The sequence below is a fragment of the Pseudochaenichthys georgianus genome, chromosome 3, assembly GCF_902827115.2.
Source record: "Pseudochaenichthys georgianus chromosome 3, fPseGeo1.2, whole genome shotgun sequence".
NCBI lineage: Eukaryota > Metazoa > Chordata > Actinopteri > Perciformes > Channichthyidae > Pseudochaenichthys > Pseudochaenichthys georgianus.
The window spans coordinates 51,363,892-51,384,464 of record NC_047505.1 but is presented as its reverse complement, the minus strand read 5'-3'; the positions used below and the strand labels follow the sequence as shown (position 1 = coordinate 51,384,464).

General features: G+C 42.3%; 1 protein-coding gene across 1 annotated transcript in view; it reads right to left on the bottom strand.

Moving 5' to 3' along the window:
- The window catches only part of LOC117442788 (SH3 and multiple ankyrin repeat domains protein 2-like), a 236,019-nt gene that overhangs the window by 66,309 nt on the left and 149,137 nt on the right, over positions 1-20,573 (bottom strand). Inside the window, exons 8-10 of the mRNA XM_034078751.2 lie at positions 19,427-19,594; positions 16,783-16,899; positions 6,058-6,135 (exon numbers count right to left, since the gene is read on the bottom strand). Coding sequence (XP_033934642.1) covers positions 6,058-6,135; positions 16,783-16,899; positions 19,427-19,594 — 363 coding nt within the window. The remainder of the gene's footprint in view (positions 1-6,057; positions 6,136-16,782; positions 16,900-19,426; positions 19,595-20,573) is intronic.

Here is a 20,573-nt window from a genome sequence, read left to right as displayed (position 1 = left end):
CTTCTGGCTCCATGTGTAGGTGGAGAGTGCAACTGTGATAAAGATAGTAAGAGCAAAAGAGCGAGTTCCTCCTCTCGAAAACAAGAGAGGGTGCACAGCATGTCTAGTGGCTGCTTGTTGTTCTGTTTCTGTCACTGGAGATCTGCTGCTTGTGTCTCTCTCTCAACACATCTCTGCCCAAACTGCTGAAAACGTTGGCAGCGGAACGAAAGACAGCATCTCTTCTCTGTGAATCTGACAGACTGAAGCCACTTCCTGTTTGAACCTGGCCCCTTTGTTTCTCACATTCCTCCACAAGCTTTATTTCTGTTGTTACATAATGATGCTTTTCTCACTTCTTTCTTTTTTAAAGAGGAACTTGCACAAATATATGACTCGCTATCTTGCTAGATTTCCACATTTCTCATGTTTGCTGGAAATCTCAAATACAGAACATGAGGAAATGGCACCATAAGTTTCACTTGTGTGCGGGGAAATCATTAAATACAGTTTTGTTCTGCCAATTTAACAGCCACATATTGCATTAAACTACAAAACATCAGCAAGAGTTTAAATGGGGCGACTTTATCTACCAATCGGAGAGTCAGTGATTGGATTCCCAACCCCTAGAGTCACATGTCAAAGTGTCTTTGGATGAGACACCCTCAAAGGCTCCCCTAGGCATGTATTTTAGTTGTTAAAAGCATCAACTAAATCAAATGAAATGTAATTTAAATGTAGACTTTTCTATCTATTTTTAACAAGTGGACATTTTATGTTAATGTTCAGGTGTATATCAGTATGTAGCATCTCTACTTTAAAGAGTCCTCTCCTGCTGATGTTCAGGTGTATATCAGTATGTAGCATCTCTACTTTAAAGAGTCCTCTCCTGCTGATGTTCAGGTGTATACCAGTATGTAGTGTCTCTACTTTAAAGAGTCCTCTCCTGCTGATGTTCAGGTGTATATCAGTATGTAGTGTCTCTACTTTAAAGAGTCCTCTCCTGCTGATGTTCAGGTGTATACCAGTATGTAGTGTCTCTACTTTAAAGAGTCCTCTTCTGCTGATGTTCAGGTGTATACCAGTATGTAGTATCTCTACTTTAAAGAGTCCTCTCCTGCTGATGTTCAGGTGTATATCAGTATGTAGTGTCTCTACTTTAAAGAGTTCTCTCCTGCTGATGTTCAGGTGTATATCAGTATGTAGTGTCTCTACTTTAAAGAGTCCTCTCCTGCTGATGTTCAGGTGTATCAGTATGTAGTGTCTCTACTTTAAAGAGTCCTCTCCTGCTGATGTTCAGGTGTATACCAGTATGTAGTGTCTCTACTTTAAAGAGTCCTCTTCTGCTGATGTTCAGGTGTATACCAGTATGTAGTATCTCTACTTTAAAGAGTCCTCTCCTGCTGATGTTCAGGTGTATATCAGTATGTAGTGTCTCTACTTTAAAGAGTCCTCTCCTGCTGATGTTCAGGTGTATATCAGTATGTAGTGTCTCTACTTTAAAGAGTCCTCTCCTGCTGATGTTCAGGTGTATATCAGTATGTAGTGTCTCTACTTTAAAGAGTCCTCTCCTGCTGATGTTCAGGTGTATATCAGTATGTAGTGTCTCTACTTTAAAGAGTCCTCTCCTGCTGATGTTCAGGTGTATATCAGTATGTAGTGTCTCTACTTTAAAGAGTCCTCTCCTGCTGATGTTCAGGTGTATATCAGTATGTAGTGTCTCTGCTTTAAAGAGTCCTCTCCTGCTGATGTTCAGGTGTATATCAGTATGTAGTGTCTCTACATGTCTCCATGCTTTAATGTTCCAAAAGCTCTTTATTTTTCTCATACTGCCTGTGCTGCAGCACCTCTTTTCACCCTCTGTCTGAAACCAGAGCCCAGTCTGCTCAAGTCTTACCCAATGATGTCACTATGACACGGAAGTAAACAAAAGCATCCAATGGAGGCGTTCCAGGCGGGTTTAACACAGCGATTTCAGCCTTTGCAGACCATTGACATGCACAAAGACCCATATTACACACTATAGGCAAGGGAAAACCCCAAAAGCCCAATAGAGTAGTAGAGTGATTACATATTTCTGTAGGCCGACCCGGAAGTAAGCTGCTGGTTCCCTTGAGAAAAAGCAATGGGATTTCTCCATTGGATTTTGGAAAATTGTAAAAATGAAGATCTGTGGAAAACGAACCTAAATGCACGTTTTGTTTACTTTTATAATTTTCGAATCATAAATCTAATCGCCAGAAGCAAAATGCTAACGTTATGCTATAAAGCAGGGGCGGACTGGCCATTGGGAATACCGGGAGTTTCCCCGGTGGGCCTAAATCCTATCGGCCCACATTTGTAAGTGTTCCGGCCCAGCCCATTTTGATAGGCTACCTTTGTTCTATCAGTTTCAATTTCACACATCAGGCCCGTAGCAGCTGTCACTGCAGTGAACGATCAGGAGTGAGTGACTGAGAGACCAGCTGGCAGTTGCTAAAGCCCCTGTCATACTGTCCCGAAATGTACACCCGATGGACACACGAATATGGAATTGTGAATTTCGCACGAAGATGGCCCCGAACCACACACGAAGGCAACATTTACATTACATTGAAGACATACAACTGCAACGAAAGTAACACAAACAATTATGTTACAGTACTATGATACTGTACTGATATCTTCAGACTTTGTTCTTTACTTTCTCCGTCTTTATATGTAGAAAATATTACGTTTTCTCCATCATGTTGTTTCCATAACAACAACAACTTCCTGTCAACTGTCCTTCAAAATAATATATTATATCCTTTTTAGTTTCACAGAACACAAATTGGGTTATTTACATAATATGTTTACATGATTTTGTTGTGCAATAAAACAACCCGATGGACACACGATAAAGGAAATTCAAATTCGGCTGTGATCGTAGCAACATCGGGCCGTTCGTGAGGGCATCTCAAGCCATCGTATGACCGCTGGTGGAGTTTTTCAGGCTCCGGCAGCAACTTCGTGAGCGGTGGCAACATCTTTGACATGCCAAAAAATTGCCGAAGGACCTTGCGAAGGTTCATTTTCGTGTTGAATTTGTGTGTCAATGTTGCCCTTCGTAAGGCCATCGTGAGGGCATCTTGTTATCATCGGTGCCATCGGGCATTCGCCCCGATCAGAGTGAGGGCGAATGCACCGATGGTAACACGAAGATGACATGACTTGACAAGATGCCCTCACGAGTGCCTTACGAAGTTGCCGCTCACGGAGTTGCTGCCGGAGCCTGAGAAACTCCACCGGCGGTCATACGATGGCTTAGATGCCCTCACGAATGGCCCGATGTTGTTACGATCACAGCCGAATTTGAACATTTCCTTTATCGTGTCCATCGGGTGTCAATTTCGGGACAGTGTGACAGGGGCTTTACAGATGGATAAACAAGCTCCAAAGCGTAAAGGCGTTTTTGTATAGTTTGTGTCTACAGTATACAGTGTAGCGAGCCCTGGGTTCAGAGGGGGGGGCTTGCATAGGGGAGGGGGGGGGGGTTGGCAGGGAAACGGGGTTCAGGGGGAGTGGCTGTACCCATAGGATGGAAAAGGGGGAAGTGACGTCTGACTCAGAGGTCGCGCGGCTGTGGAGAAGAACGTGTTGCCCACATTCTGTTACTGAGTTTAGGCTACTTAGCTAGCAGGTTCATTGTTTTGGGTGCAGTCACTTTTGCCTCCACTTGCTGTTCAAATAAATGTTGAAAGAAAAAGTAAATCTGTTTACAGTTCTGTTTTATATGGGTGTTGAAGAAGAAGAAGAAGAAGAAGAAGAAGAAGAAGAAGAAGAAGAAGAAGAAGAAGAAGAAGAAGAAGAATTGTGAGGGATGAAACCCTCTTTAATGGTCACACATGCAGAGCACACACCACACAGTGACATGTGTTCTCTGCTTTTAACCCATCCTAGTGCCAGGAGTCTAGTACTAGAAGCAGTGGGCAGCTAGTGTACAGCGCCCGCGGAGCAATGGGAGTGAGGGGGGAAGGGGGATGTCCGGTGCCTTGCTCAAAGCTACCACGGCAGGGCAGGGGGTGAACTGGGACCTCTCCAAGTAGCAGTCCACACTCCAAATGTAGGTCTGGTCGGGGACTTGAACCGGCGACCCTACGGCTCACAGTCCAAGCCCCTACGGACTGCCATAGATGTAGTCCCTAATTTTGCTCTCAAAGAATAAAATAAAATGTGTCTCAACCACAGACCTTATTTCCAGCTATTCTCCAAAAACATGTTCACAAACCGTTGACTCTGAGACGAGGGAACCGGAAGGGGTAAAATGCTAACTCACTTCTGGGTTTTAGGACTGGTTGCTGCACCACTCTATTGGGGCCCGAGTATGAGATTTGTTTCTTCTCTGGATTCTCTCTGAACGTCCACATGCATGACGCAACACATTATCGATCCTGTATGCTGCTCTAACAGAAATAGATCTGCATCCTCACTGAGCTGCATGTAGGCCGAGCGTTAACCACCGTGATGTGACCGGGCTCAGTCCCCTCATCAAGCGCTCCACTGGAGAGGCTGTGAGGACCCCGTGGGACTGCCCGTCACAAACGCCTGCCTGAAAACACTCCTCTGCAGCTCGGGAGGAGGTTAAGAGTCAGAGGCGCAGATCTGAACGCTGCCGGGGTTTCTCCCTGAGATGGATGTGATGTGTTCACAGAGGTGGAAAGTACAAGTACATTTACTCAAGTACCGTACTCTACACTTGTGAGTGTTTTCCCTTCATGCTGCTGCACCACATTTATTGTAAAGCATTGGTCACCAGCTACTTTGCAGATTTAGATTATAATATAAATCAACTAATGAATTGTGATGTATTATTATTGACTAATGCACCTATAGAAAGACATTAAAGTTAGCTCCACCTTTTACAAGCTGCAACATTCAAGTGATGAACACATTAAGGCATCACTATTTTTAAACCAATGAGATAATAAATACTTTAGTCTCAACATCGAGCACTTTCACTTTAACACTTTAAGCATATTTTGAGGCTTGTCTTTTGGACTTTTACTTAAGTCAGATTTTGTATGAAGGACTTTCACTTGTGACAGAGTTGGTCTCCTTTGTTTACTTCGAGAACCTAGTGACATCACAATGCAACACTCGCGCTTCTATTGGCTAGCGCTCTAACACATTGTACGTGATAGGCTAAGGGGCGGGACATCTCTAAGCGGTTGACTAATCACAACAGAGTCGGCCAGCTAACCAATCAGAGCAGACTGGGCTCATAATGCACACACACTCAAACTTTAAAACTCCTGTATATAGATATCCTGTTTATATCTTATTCTGTTTTTAGCTTGTTTTTATATCACTGCTTTTGGCACGTATTGCCGGTTTTTAAATTGTGTTTAAAAGCGGATTTAAAACGAGTTTCATTTTCACTTTGTTTCGTGTGAAGCATTTCAAATTGACTTATCGTTAAAATCAACTTTTGTTGCCGCTGTGAAAACATAACAATAGCAATATTGGATCCTTTAATATTCCCTATTTAGTCAATTACAGAATATCATGCTCTTCCACACGATTTATACAAACATTTTTGACTTTCAGAAGTTGAATGAACTTCATACTGCCGCTCGATTTGTTTATAGTGTTTCCCAAAGTTGAAGTTTTGCAGAAAACACACTTTAGTTGTGAAACGTGCTAAAAGCTGAGAAGTGAAATGACGAAACAGATGCTTCCAAGGTCTCGATGTTCGTTTCGGTTCCCCTCTCAACACCATTCAACTGAAACAAATCTAATGCTGGGCAGGAAAAGACATTTACAATCCCATGTTGCAGCTGACCTTGACCGTAACGCACTGTTTCCATGGTAACAAATGAAATGAAGACGTAATAAAATGAGCTAAAAATGTTTTCCCCACGCTGCAAGCTGAAATCGATCTCCTGTAATCGCTTACATGCAAACCAAGCGGTTGGAAGAGATTTTTAATTTTTTTTAATGTGTGTGTGTGTGTGTGTGTGTATGTGTGTGTGTGTGTGTGTGTGTGTGTGTGTGTGTGTGTGTGTGTGTGTGTGTGTGTGTGTGTGTGTGTGTGTGTGTGTGTGTGTGTGAGTGTACCTGAAATGGACTCTGGCTGTTGTAGTTCTTCACGTCTTTGTCGGCTCCCCGAACAAGCAGCACCCTGGCACAGTTATCCTGAGTGAGGAGAAGAGAGGACAACAATGAGTGAAACAAAGCTGGGGAAATGTTTAAAAACAGAAACCCTTTCATGTCCCTACTTTGTGGAGGAAAACTACAGATTAGCTTCCAGTGACTTTGGCAGAAACCTCCAGAAGTAGTGGCTGAACATCCAAACACTGCCACAGGAAGAGAAATAAAAAAAACGACCTACATGAGGAACGGTAGCGCTGCTAAGTGAGAATATATCTGCACTCAAACAGGAAGAGGAGTGAGATGGAGAGACGTGGAGAAGAACAGAGAGCTGGAGAGCGCTGAGGGCTTTGAATCCGCTGCACAAATCGCCCACAAAGTGCTCAACCACGCATGCACCGTGCACACACACATGGACATAAATACTTTTTTTAGATCCACAATAAGCTATTGAGAGTTGCTCACACAGAAACACGAGCATAATCTGTGCAGTGTTGACAAAGGCCAGCGTTTAGACATTAAGACGGTATTTAAAGGATGCATGAGTGTGATGTTTTTACTGGAGCCATCACACAACATGTATTTCCAATACAACATATTTAATGACGCTTCTAAATACAAATGTGTGAATTAAAGCAATCACATGCTACTACGTCCTGTATAACGGTGTTATTTCAGACTCGTAGTTCAAACTAAATGCACATAGTGAGTGATTGTATTTTAGCATTGCTTTAAATTGCTCCAAAATGTTATTTTTTCAGGTCTGCACAACTAAACGTGGAGAAGCAGCATTCAGGTGCTATGCCCCATAAATAAATAACAAACCGACACATATTCTGATAAACAACCATAATCTGTGAAGTGTTGACAAATGAGAAATACATAAACATGTTATTTAAAACATGCACGAGGGTTATTTTTACTCATGAGGAGCCATGACATACATTTGTTGTCATATATAAGCACCTCTGTTGAATGTTGTTTTACTGATTGTATTTACCTGACTTTCAACTTCTGTCCAGGGACTACAGACGGAAAATAGCCTGTTGGCTAACTCTGGCGCATTTACAGAAATGTCAATCAATGTGCACCGTCCCTGTCAAATAAATATATAAATACATTTAAAAAATATATGTCAATACATATGGAGGTGTTCCAGGCGGAAGAGACCAAGGGGTAGACCTAGGACCAGGTGGAGGGATTATATCTTTATATTATTTATATTATATGATTCTGTTTTCTTCAAGGTTGTGTCTTCCTGGTCGAATGTACTTATTGTAAGTCGCTTTGGATAAAAGCGTCAGCTAAATGCAACGTAATGTAATGTAATGTAATATCTCTTGGCTGGCCTGGGAGCGCCTTGGGACCCCCCAGTCAGAGCTGGTTGATGAGGGAAAAGAAAGTTTGGGGCTCTCTGCTGGAACTGCTACCCCCGAGACCCGACCACGGATAAGCGGGAGAAGATGGGTGGATGGATGTCAATACATTTATAATGACGCTTGCAAATTGAAATGCGTGACATACATCATTAATTAAAGAATGTACATGTTAGTACTATATTGCATTATTTAGGAATTGAAGTTTCTTAAACTTAAAGTCTAATTGTTCATTATATAACATTTATTATAGCTTTAACTCAAACAACAAACGTGGAGAAGCAGAGTTCAGTTGTTGTGCTTCGTAAATCTATATAAAGCCACAAACATTCTGATAAACAACCATAATCTGTACATTGTTGACAAATGTCAGCAATTAGACATTTAAAGATCTCCTATCGTGCTATTTAAGGCATATATTATGGGTCTCAGATATATAGAAACATGTCTTTGTGTTTTTCTCAAATACAAACAGATCATGCATTTTAGAAATTCCTCAAAGCCTTCTATCCAGCCCTGTTAGAGAAAGGCAGATGTTGGGTCCTTAGCTTGAAGAAAGAAAAAAAGAGGAGGCGGAGCTAATGCCTGATCAGAATTCTACCGGAGATAACGTTACATTCTGCTGTGATAAAACACCATCCTGTTCTAAACCACATCAAGGATTATCTCTGAAACAGCATGGAGCTCAACGGCTTTTTCTCTTGCAGGTTTACCACAAGGTGAGTTCCTTTTTATTTCCTGCTTTTTAAACACATGTGCTCTCCAGTACAGGTTAGCTCTGAGTGTTAGCGAGGCTTGCTAACGTAAACAAAGAAGAGATTACGTCCAACATTTTGTTTCTGATAGCAACTTTCTGTGGGTCTGTGGCGAAGGTGGCTGCGTCACTATGGACTGACGGCTTCAGGCCGGGTGACAGGGCCCTTTGTTGGCGTGATTGCACAGTATAGGTTGTCTGTGGCTGATGATTGTGTGTACCTGGTGTCCTGTGGTGTCTCCTCCCCCCTCACCTGTGTCTTGTTGTGATGATTGGAGTGTGGGTATTTAGGCTCTGTTGCCCTGTCTGTTGAGAGGTGTGTGTGTGTGAGAGAGAGAGAGAGAGAGAGAGAGAGAGAGAGAGAGAGAGAGAGAGAGAGAGAGAGAGAGAGAGAGAGAGAGAGAGAGAGAGAGAGAGAGAGAGAGAGAGAGAGATCCTCGTGGCTGCAGGATGGGTGGAAGGAGAACCGCAGATTGAGGCGGTGAACTTTGTGCCCATGTTTTTAATAAATGCCCACGCCGGGTTATATTTTTGGACGTTCTGCCTCTGCCTCCTTGCTTGGTCGGGCCGCTCAATTGTCAGCTTCACAGGGTCCACCATCCGATTTCACGTCATATCGGACGTAAATCTGTATCCGGTCATTGCAGCCCCGTTTTTAAAAGATGTGGGTACGGAGGAAAAGAGAGAGGGTTTTATTTTCTGACGCTGCGTGAGTTCCCCGACGCACCGGGGACACATTGATGTATAAAACACATCACAAAGTGCATTTTGCATGATAGGTGCACTTTAAGTCTTATTTTTAAAACATGAATAGTTATTTTTTGTCCATACATTTACAATGTCGCTTCCAAATGGAAACGTGTCAGACTTATGAATGAGGTTTTTTAGCTTTCAGGAGACATTAGGGAGGAAATGTAAAGACTGTAGAGACGGAGGGATTTAATGTCTATGGAAATCTCCGCTTTAAATAGATTTGTCCTGTGTGTTTCATGTGGTTTTAGTGACTGTCGATCACTGATGCAGGAGATGACAGAGGAAGAAGGATTCTCACATATTTCTATTCATACGTTTTTTATGTTTTTGTAACGGCGTTGGAATCTCCTCAGGGTTCTGTGAGGAACATGAATATTTATGATGTACAGTATGCCGGCCTAATAACAGAATAATCCAGTTACATCAACCCCCTCTGATTCATCATCATACACAGCTGCAGCTCTCAGAGCGTCACGGCAACACAGAGGATATTTCAGACGGTTTATTATCATTAATAATTATTGAGGAAAGACCAACACGTGTACTCTTTTCTGAGAATTACAGTGTTGGCTTTTTAATAATTAACTAAAACCATACAAATACCCCAAACTATTATTATTATTATTGATCTTTTGATTTAATATTGTAAGACTGAGGAAGTGCTATATGTTTTTAAATGTACAAATCCCATGAAAATACCGTAACTTCATTGGATTATTATTAGGATGATTATTATAATAACTATTATTAAATGCATATATTTATTTATTTTCATTTATTTTTTAAACTGAACTAATAAAAGGAAAACACCACAACTAAAAATGAACATATATTTGAATAACTATTGTGTTTTTATTAAAGCCTCATTTATATATTCTTTCTCTTTGCTGTTGAGCTCAATTGTTAGAATAAATATGTATGAGCTGCTGTCAAAGACGTGTCAGCAGCCTCACATATCGTTTAAGAATACATGACTACATACAAATGGACCTTTCCATCCCCATGCGTGGGCTAACACACATCTCCTTTATCCCAGCATCACAACACAAACAGACGTTGGTGTGAAGGCCGTTTCCGAGGTCAGAGGCTCGTGGATCTTATTTCACAGAGAGAATCATCGTTGTTAAGTGGAACGAACCGCACAGTCAATGCAGCTGTGGGCTGTTTCTGAGCTGAGATTTTCTGCATAGCTGGACACGCTGCAAAGGCTATGTGATAAATGCTTTCTGTAAAACACACAGTTTAGAGGCTGCTGATCCTCAGATGCACTCACAGGTTTAAAGTAAAATTCTCTTTGAGATGGTTCAACTGGATCTCAGAGATTTCTTTAAAAAAAACGCTGGTCATTTAGAGATTTTATTTCTTGTTTGGCGCTCCAGTGAACATATCGGAAGTTATGGAAAACATCCTCCTCCCACTATAACCCTCCTCTATCTGCTCCCTCCTCTTGCCATCTTGAAGGGGCGGAGCTTAGCAGAGGCAGCTAACTCACCTGTGGCCAATCTGTGAAGGCTGCTAGTGGAAAATCTATAAAGGCTCACCTATTGAAAATATATGAAGGCTCACCTGTGCCAAATATATAACTACTTACCTGTGGCAATAATATAAATGCTCACCTGTGCCAAATATATAAATACTTACCTGTGGCAAATGTATAAGGCTCACCTGTGGTATAAAATAAAGAGGCTCACCTGGGGCAAGTATGACAACAAAAACAATTGATCCCATGCACTTTAACTTCCTTTTTGACATGTATCCATTGACCACATCATGATAAGATTATAATTTCCCTTCTCCAAATATACAATTTTACTGAATAGAGCCTGAACGCACCATTAACAAACTGCTTCCACTGGATGCTAACAGCTAGCATAAACTCTCTCTCCTTTTGGCCAATTTCAACAAAGATTTGAGGTTTTTCAGGCCGCGGCCACACAAGGACGATAACGGTCGTATCTACAGCTATTGTTCACTATCAGATAGACGGTTCGGCCACGCGAGGCTGACATGGAAAGCAGAAAACGATAACGGGTCCCAAGGTGGGTAGATCTGCAAACGAAATGCTCTGGGGGGCAAACGGCTCCGTGTGAACGCCCTATAGACCATGTCTTGATAACGATGGCGCAATTGATTATATTATATGATTATATATAGTCGTTATCAATTTGTTTTAAAGCTCAATAAATAACAAAGAAGACCTTTGACCGGCACTTTTCAAATTTTGTCCGGAAGATTTAAAATGTAACGGACATGTTGACTGGTGAAAACAAATCTAACTGAAACTCTGCCGCAAGGTCCCCTCGTCCCTTGGAAGAGGCGGAGAGGTGGGTGTTTATCATCTGCTGGACTACAGGGGAGATGTACAGCAGGAGCACACGCTTGCCTCGGGGAGGGAGAACAAGAGCCACAGCGTCCACAGCGGAGAATAAACAGAAGGACAACCATGCATGCGCGAGAAGTCTTCTTCGCTGCTTTTGTGGCAGGAGTACAGCGCCACTTACAGGACTGGCATATGTACTACAGCGTATCCAGCGCTTTCGAGCGGTCTCGTGTGAACGGATACGTCTCTGGTGCCTATTGCGTGTGGACCTGTGGACGGAAGACTTTTTTGATATCGATTTCGGTCCGTTTGCGTTATCGTCCTCGTGTGGCTCCATCCTCACGGCCCGTATACACTACAGGCATAAACAAATCTTGAAGCTGGGCGTGTCTGAGGCTTGGCGATTTCTCGCGCCCAAGGCGACCAACAACCAATCAGGAATCTCCCGCCCGCCCCAGCATACAAAGCAATAGCAATGTTAAAACGAAGTAAACTGGATATAAACTCCCCAAACAGAAGAAAACCTACCAGTTTCACCCACTGTCTCTGCCACCTCCCTCCATGCCTGGTTCCTCCGGTTTGTATCCCGGTAAATAGTTCTGGTCGGAAAGAACCGGGTGATTTGCTACCGTAATTTCTCGTTTGGAATATGAGGAAATGAACTGCGGTCTGGCTCTCCCAGCTTGCACGCGGTTTGATTGGCTAGCGCTTGTACTGTCAGATTTGCATAAACGGGATTTGATTGGCTGATGCCAGCTTCGAAAGCATCGGGAGCATCAAAAGTTGAACATTGCTCAACTTTTGATGCTCACGATGCAAAGCCATGCCATGCTCCCCACAATGCAGTTCGGCGAAGATTCAAAATCTTCTACGTCACCCCATTCAAGTGAATGGGCGAAGCGTTGAAAGCATTTTTCGATGCCTGTAGTGTAGACGGGGCGTCAGTCTCTAGTTAGTGGTTTATCAGGTTTTAAACCCGCTGGTCTGTTTGGCTAGTTCTGCTTCCAGTAAAACGCTCCAAATAATGAACACTGAAGGATTTCTAATCGGAAGAAGCTGAATGCAATGATGGCAATAATGGTGAAGACGACCTCTCCTATGATCCCAGGCTATTTACTGACAACTAACTCTTTATTTTGTTATTGTTCTTTGGCAGAAAAGAAAGGATTTTAAGTCACGTTGGAACAGAATGCAGCTAAATGGTGTTAGCTAATATTGCTTGTATTAATTAAGGAATGAATGCCAACAATACACAGAACAATATTTGAAATGCTCTTACCCAACGCTCTATGAGGGGAAAGTCACATGTTAAAGTATTTACTGTGATAAGAGGTAGACAGTGACTCGGTTGCATCGTGGGGATTCTCCAAGCTCAGCATCAGAGCACCAACACATGAGTTTAATAAATAACATGAAAGAAGAGCTGCGAATGATCCGTCCCCTGAGAACGAGGAACAAAGAGCCTGCAGGCTGTGTGCTCTGCAAACAGCAGCAGAAACACAGCAGATATATGTCAGCATGCAGAGCGGGCATTTAGGTATAACCTTTAATCGCCTTTAAAAAAGATACTGAGTTTGGTGACGCTGACAGCGAGGGATCATGGGAAATGTTGTCTTCACCCCAACTGTCGTCATTTCAGCTCTACTTCTTCTCCTTCCCCTGATTAGGAATCTTTCAGTATTCATTGTTCAGAAGGTCCTTTTTTGTACCTTTTTATTTTCAGCCACGATGTTTGACAGAAAAAAAGGCGCTAATGTTTGCTCGTCTTGTTTATCTGATAATTGAAGATCCAGATGGTGAGGAGAATTTTACTGAGAGCCATCATCAAACAAAATAAACACAACTGGTGAAAACACTGGATAAACTCGCTTCACAAAAACCACGGCAGAAAATGGACTTCCTAGAAAGAAACGTGTGTCCGATTGGTATTGGATAACTACACTGAACAAAAATATAAATAAATATAAATTGTTTTTGCTCCCATTTTTCATGAGATGAACTCAAAGATCTAACACATTTTCTATAAAGTAGGGGTGTAACGGTTCACAAACATTTCGGTTCGGTACGTACCTCGGTTTTTAGGTCACGGTCACGTTTTCGGTAGAGCAGAAACAATTATCACAAAACATAACATATTTTTTTTCAATTATTATTAAACTGTGAATAATGTATTCACTCAAATAAATGCAAAATATAATAAAATAAACATTAAGGTGCAGCATTTCGATGAACTGAAATAATCTGTATCTGAACTGTACTGTTGCTAAGCAGCCAGTTTGACATTAGGACTTGCTTGTCATTGTATTTTCATGTTGTTTAAAGAAAGATGAACTTGTCCACATTGCTTTTGCCGAAAGGGCAGATCTGCTGGCACTAACAATGTCTCCTGCTGTGGAGAACACCCTCTCGCTAGGGACAGAGGTAGCAGATACAGCCAGGTAGCGCTTTGCTAACATGGCAACATAAGGATATTTGGCGTTTGTAATAGCTTTGGCTCGGTCTGAACTCTTTGCGAGTGGTGGAGGCTAAATGCTAGCGGGAGTTGGGTTTGCACTTCAGTCTTTTTTCTTTTGGTACCGGTGATATTCACGTTCGGGTGATGCCTTTTCAAATGAGTGTGCAAGTTTGATGTATTGCCAGCCGCGTAACCAATGTTAGTTGAACAATGCCGACAAACAGCTTTGGTTCGGTCCACCTGTCTTTGTCCGGCATCCTTGTGAAACTGCGAAACCAAAATGTTCCCAAAGCGGAGACTTCAATGATGCTGGAGGATTTTCGAGCTCAACTTTATCTGCGTTTTTCCATTTCGACAGTTCCTCAAATTACTGACTACATTTGAACGCATCCCTGTGACCAGCTCTCATAGCATGCCCTCTCATCCAATGAAATGACTTGCTCGCTCTACGACTTGTTGAACACAATGGGAGCAAATTACTCTGAATGCTGCGACGCAGCACCTGAGATTACTTCCAAGAAGTTGTTCACGTTCTCAATTTTTTACGTTTAACGTTATATTCGTTCGGTACACTTCGGTACACACCTGTACCAAACCGAAATTATTCGGTACAGGTACCTGTACCGTTACACCCCTACTATTTACACAAAATAACCATTTCCCTCAAATATTGTTCAGAAATCTGAAAAAATGTGTGATAGTGAGCACTTCTCCTTTGCCGAGATAATCCATCCCACCTCACCGGTGTGGCATATCAAGATGCTGATTAGACAGCATGATTATTGCACAGGTGTGCCTTAGGCTGGCCACAATAAAAGGCCACTCTGAAATGTTCAGTTTCATCACGCAGCACAATGCCACAGATGTCGCAAGTTTTGAGGGAGCGTGCAATTGGCATGCTGACAGCAGGAATCTCCACCAGAGCTGTTGCCCGTGAATTGAATGTTCTTTTCTCTACCATAAGCCGTCTCCAAAGGCGTTTCAGAGAATTTGGCAGTACATCCAACCGGCCTCACAACCGCAGACCACGTGTAACCACACCAGCCCAGGACCTCCACATCCAGCATGTTCACCTCCAAGATCGTCTGAGACCAGCCACTCGGACAGCTGCTGCAACAATCGGTTTGCATAACCAAAGAATTTCTGCTGTCAGAAACCGTCTCAGGGAAGCTCATCTACATGCTCGTCGTCCTCATCGGGGTCTCGACCTGACTCCGGTTCGTCATCGTAACCGACTTGAGTGGGCAGATGCTCACATTCGATGGCGTCTGGCACGTTGGAGAGGTGTTCTCTTCACGGATGAATCCCGGTTTTCACTGTTCAGGGCAGATGGCAGACAGCATGTGTGGCGTCGTGTGGGTGAGCGGTTTTCTGATGTCAATGTTGTGAATCGAGTGGCCCGTGGTGGTGGTGGGGTTATGGTATGGGCAGGCGTATGTTATGGACGACGAACACAGGTGCATTTTATCGATGGCATTGTGAATGCACAGAGATACCGTGACGGGATCCTGAGGCCCATTGTTGTGCCATTCATCCACGACCATCACCTCATGTTGCAGCATGATAATGCACAGCCCCATGTTGCAAGGATCTGTACACAATTCCTGGAGGCTGAAAACATCCCAGTTCTTGCATGGCCAGCGTACTCACCGGACATGTCACCCATTGAGCATGTTTGGGATGCTCTGGATCGGCGTATACGACAGCGTGTTCCAGGTCCTGCCAATATCCAGCAACTTGGCACAGCCATTGAAGAGGAGTGGACCAACGTTCCACAGGCCACAATCAACAACCTGATCAACTCTATGCCAAGGAGATGTGTTGCACTGCGTGAGGCAAATGGTGGTCACACCAGATACTGACTGGTTTTCGGACCCCCCCAGACCCCCCCAATAAAGCGTTTCAGAGTGGCCTTTTATTGTGGCCAGCCTAAAGCACACCTGTGCAATAATCATGCTGTCTAATCAGCATCTTGATACGCCACACCTGTGAGGTGGGATGGATTATCTCGGCAAAGGAGAAGTGCTCACGATCACAGATTCTTTCAGATTTGTGAACAATATTTGAAAGAAATGGTTATTTTGTTTATATAGAAAATGTTTTAGATCTTTGAGTTCATCTCATGAAAAATGGGAGCAAAAACAAAAGCGTTGCATTTATATTTTTGTTCAGTGTAACAATCCAGATGTTGAGGAGGTGCCAATTGTCGACGGGTACTCTCCTCTAAACCCTGTGATTAAACGAGTGAAAAACTGAATAAATCAGTTCAATGTTGACGGTTTGTTTCGACAAAGACAAAGCTTTACTACCAGCTGTGAGAATAACTGCTGCTAATGTTTACTCATCTTATTCCTCTGATAGTTTAAGATCCAGATGTTCAGGAGGTTTTTAACTAGAGCAGAATTATTGTCAGAGGGTTTCATCCACAAAAACCAAATGAACCACCCGTTAATAACACCGGTAAAAGCACCAAATAATCAGTGTTTCTCAGAAGAGGCATGGCTGAAAATGGATGTCTTAGGTCTAGAGGGAATAGAGCAGAGTTGTTTCTTTATTGAGATACAATCCAGATGATTATGACGTTTTCATCGAGAGCAGAATTATCGACAGAGGTCTCATTCTCCCCAAAGCTGGTGATTTAAAAGCAGTAAAAAAGCTAAATTCAGAGGTTTCCCTTTAGGGTTCAGTTTTTTCAGATTCTTTGGCAGCAGCTTGCTCAGCTTATGTTTGCTCTGATAGCTGAAGATCCAGATGTGTCGGAACTCAAATCCTTTAGTTAAACAATAGCGTAAGAAGCACGACAGTCAGGATGGCTTTTACATCCTTGTCTGTACTAAATCATCACATTTGGAAAAAGGTACATGTGAATCTTAGCTACCACATAAACAAGTATAACGTATTTCCATTCCACCCACGCCAGAGTATTTCCCTTAATGAAAGTTTTCCACTTTTATAAGTGGTTTATTTACAGTGAGTTCATAATGTGCATGTTTTATTTCCACACACGTGCACTCTCACACACACACCTGCTCACCTGGTTGTATAGGGCACAGATGTGTAGGGCTGCGTTTCCTGATGCATTCTGGGCGCTCATGTCTGCTCCGTAGAACAGCAGATGTTCCAGATGCTGAACATGGCCGTGACGGCAAGCCTGTACACACACACACACACACACACACACACACACACACACACACACACACACACACACACACACACACACACACACACACACACACACACACACACACACACACACACACACACACACACACACACACACACACACACACACACACACACACACACACACACACACACACACACACACACACACACACACACACACACACACACACACACACACACACACAGTATTTAAATTACTTTAATTAAATGGACAAGCTTTTTTGAAGTTTGCAGAGTTCCAGAGGTATGGTAGAGAAAGAAGGAAAGACAGCAGTTGTTAATAAAAAAAATGTCCAAGCCTGAAAACACTAAATAGTGTGGGACTTTAAAACAAGTTACTCTGAAAAGCGTGTGATTTAAACCAGTATTTGTCCTTTGTCGTGTATACAGAATGTGTTTATTATATCTAACATATTTTGAAACCAATGTTAAAACTGATCAAATCAATGTTTTGGGACCATTTCGCAGTTAGGGTTGGATTAGATTAAGGGTGTTTGGTTAGTGCTGTGTTTGGTAACTCTCTCTCTAAATAGCTTATCAGGGTATACCAGGGGGGCACAGGTTCAAACCCCACTACAGTCAGCATGTCGTTGTGTCCCTGAGACCCTTCACCCCAAAGTGCTCCTGTGGGGATTGCCCAAAGTATTGAGTATGTAAGTGGCGGTTCGAAGTCCATAGGGACTTGGCTTGGCAACTGGAAGGTCACCAGTTCAAGTCCCGGCAAGACCAAGTGCTACCGAGGTGTCCCTGAGCAAGGCACCGTTCCCTACACTGCTCCCCGGGCGCCGTTCAAAATGGCAGCACACTGCTCCTAACACTAGGATGGGTCAAATGCAGAGAAAACATTTCCCCACGGGGATTATAAAGTATATCAAAATAAAAAGTCGCTTTGGATAAGGCGTCTAACAAGTGACATGTAATGTAATTGCATGGAAAAATGTCTCTGTAAATTAAAGCCTTGGACATCCCTTTGATGGGTTTTGCAGTACCAGTGATTGACCACTAGATGTCAGTGTGCTGCAGAGAGCTTCGTTACCCTCAGTTTGAACCCTGAAGATGTGAGGAAGACGAGTGTGTGCTTTAAGAAATACACAATTGAATTAATCAGAGTTTAAAGGCTGTCTTTTATGAACCCATTTCCGTCCCTGAATGGCATTAACGTTTGAGGTTATGGTGACAGGAGCAATTTATCGTGAGGGGAGGGATTAAAGTGAAATGGCCAATTTACACTGAGGCTTATTTCAGAGAGGTTTGTGAGGAAAACCCAAATGGCTGCTTATCAGCTAAAGCAGGTTACAGTAAAGCATTCTCTCAGAGTAATGGGGTTTTGTGACATAAGCTCGTGCTCAGTCAGGCAGAACATGAGGGGGAATGTTTGGTGATGTTTTCTTTGTAAGGACCATCAGGTCTGATTGATTCAGCTGTGTCAACAGAATGCAAATATGTGTGGAGATTTCTGTAACTTTCTTTCAAAATGTGGACATATCTCCAAATCTGTAAATCTGTGAAAGTAAATGGGAATGAGAAGACACATCTGTTAAAGGGAAGATACATGTGGAATATACAAACACATGTGTAAATAAAAAGACACGTGTATTATTGTGAAATCAATGTTTATATGTGAAGGCAAATTTGAATATTTGAAGATATATATTTCAACTTGGAGACAAATGTGAATACGAATATTTTAAAATGTAGATATTGGCGTAGTCAAATGTGAAATATACAGACACGTGTAAATAAACATTCCTACATTTGTTTCAAGGTGATCGCAGGTTTTACTTCTTTGTTAAAAGGATGTGAATAAAAAGTGATTTTCTTGCCCTCTGAACAAACTGAGCTGCCTGACAGATGATTGCTATCACGTCTGAAATGGGACACACCGAGGGAACAGGGAGAGAGATGTGTGATAAAGCTGATCAGCCTGAACACACACACACACACACACACACACACACACACACACACACACACACACACACACACACACACACACACACACACACACACACACACACACACACACACACACACACACACACACACACACACACACACACACACACACACACACACACACACACACACACACACACACACACACACACACACACACACACACACACACACACACACACACACACACACACACACACACACACAAACTCGTGACAGAGTGTGTAGACACTAATGTGTGACTGCTGCAGGGTGGCTTTTCCTTAAATGGCTTAATACACTTTAACGGTAACAGCTGCCAAGACAGACGGCCACGGAGTGTGTCAGCGTGTGTGTGTGTGTGGTTGTGTTTCTATGTGTGCTTTGGTAATATGTACCAGCTGTTCCAAATCAAAAAAGAGCAAAAAAACCTTCTGTGCTCCTCTGTTTGCACCTGCTGAACTGGAGGTGTGTGTGTGTGTGTGTGTGTGTGTGTGTGTGTGTGTGTGTGTGTGTGTGTGTGTGTGTGTGTGTGTGTGTGTGTGTGTGTGTACCTGGTGAACCTCGTGCCAGCCGTTCTCGTCCTGGCAGCAGACGGAGGCGTGGTGGTTGAGCAGCAGCTCGCAGCAGCCGGGGTCCCCCCCCCCCACCACACTGTGGTACAGAGGGGTCAGACCACGACTGTCCTTGTAGTCCGGAGAAGCCCCCAACTCCAGCAGCGTCTGTGTGTGTGTGTGAGAGAGAGAGGGGATGGAAAGACACATAAAGAGGAAATATGAATTATTAAGCAAGAAGGGAATTGAGTCATCTGGTCTCCAAAGTGGAGGTTTTAAAGTAACTAAGAAATACTGTCTTAAATGGAATATGTTGTGATGCCTACAGTACGTCTATAGCGCATAATAAACATTATAATGCATTATAATCAGCTTATAGCAATGGTATAACCACTGAAATATATTCATAATGCTATAAAAAAGCATCATAATAAGTGTCATTGTACTTGTATTTCACTGACTTTAGAATATTGACATTTCTTTTAATTTAGTTATAACAATGACCAAGTAAAATAACCTATAATAAGATTATTATTTATTTATTTATTTACATTAAATTATATTACATCTATAGTAATTATACACTTAGATCCTTCCTTGCAAAAAAAACAACAACCTTGTACGTGTCCTTATCAGTCCTAAAAATAATTGATATTGTGGGATGATTATTAACATAGATTATTTAGAATATGTACAAGTGCATATAACTTTAATTACACAGTGCTATAGGCATATTGTAATGCACTTTGATACATTATATTAGATGTAAGGGTCATAAAAAGTGTTTTTAATGAGATTTTTCATCATAATTAACTTTCTTTCTAAAGTTTATTTTTCCAAGCAAATGCCACGAAGTACTTTAATCTGACAAAGTCCAACTCATTAAAATAACAAAGCTCACAAAACTTTAGAAAAATAATTGACGATGAAACAAAAAATAAAAGGTAATTATTAACTTGTTCTTTCACCAGTGGCGGTTCTAGACCAAAACAATGCAATTACAGTTATTGGTATTTGTTTCAGTATACTTATTTATTTCAGATAGATCTTATAGTTATTACTGTTAGCTTCAGCTTAAGTTATAGTGCAATGTTTGCACTAACACCATATTTATATAAAAATAAAGGCAATAAACAGTTACATCTCT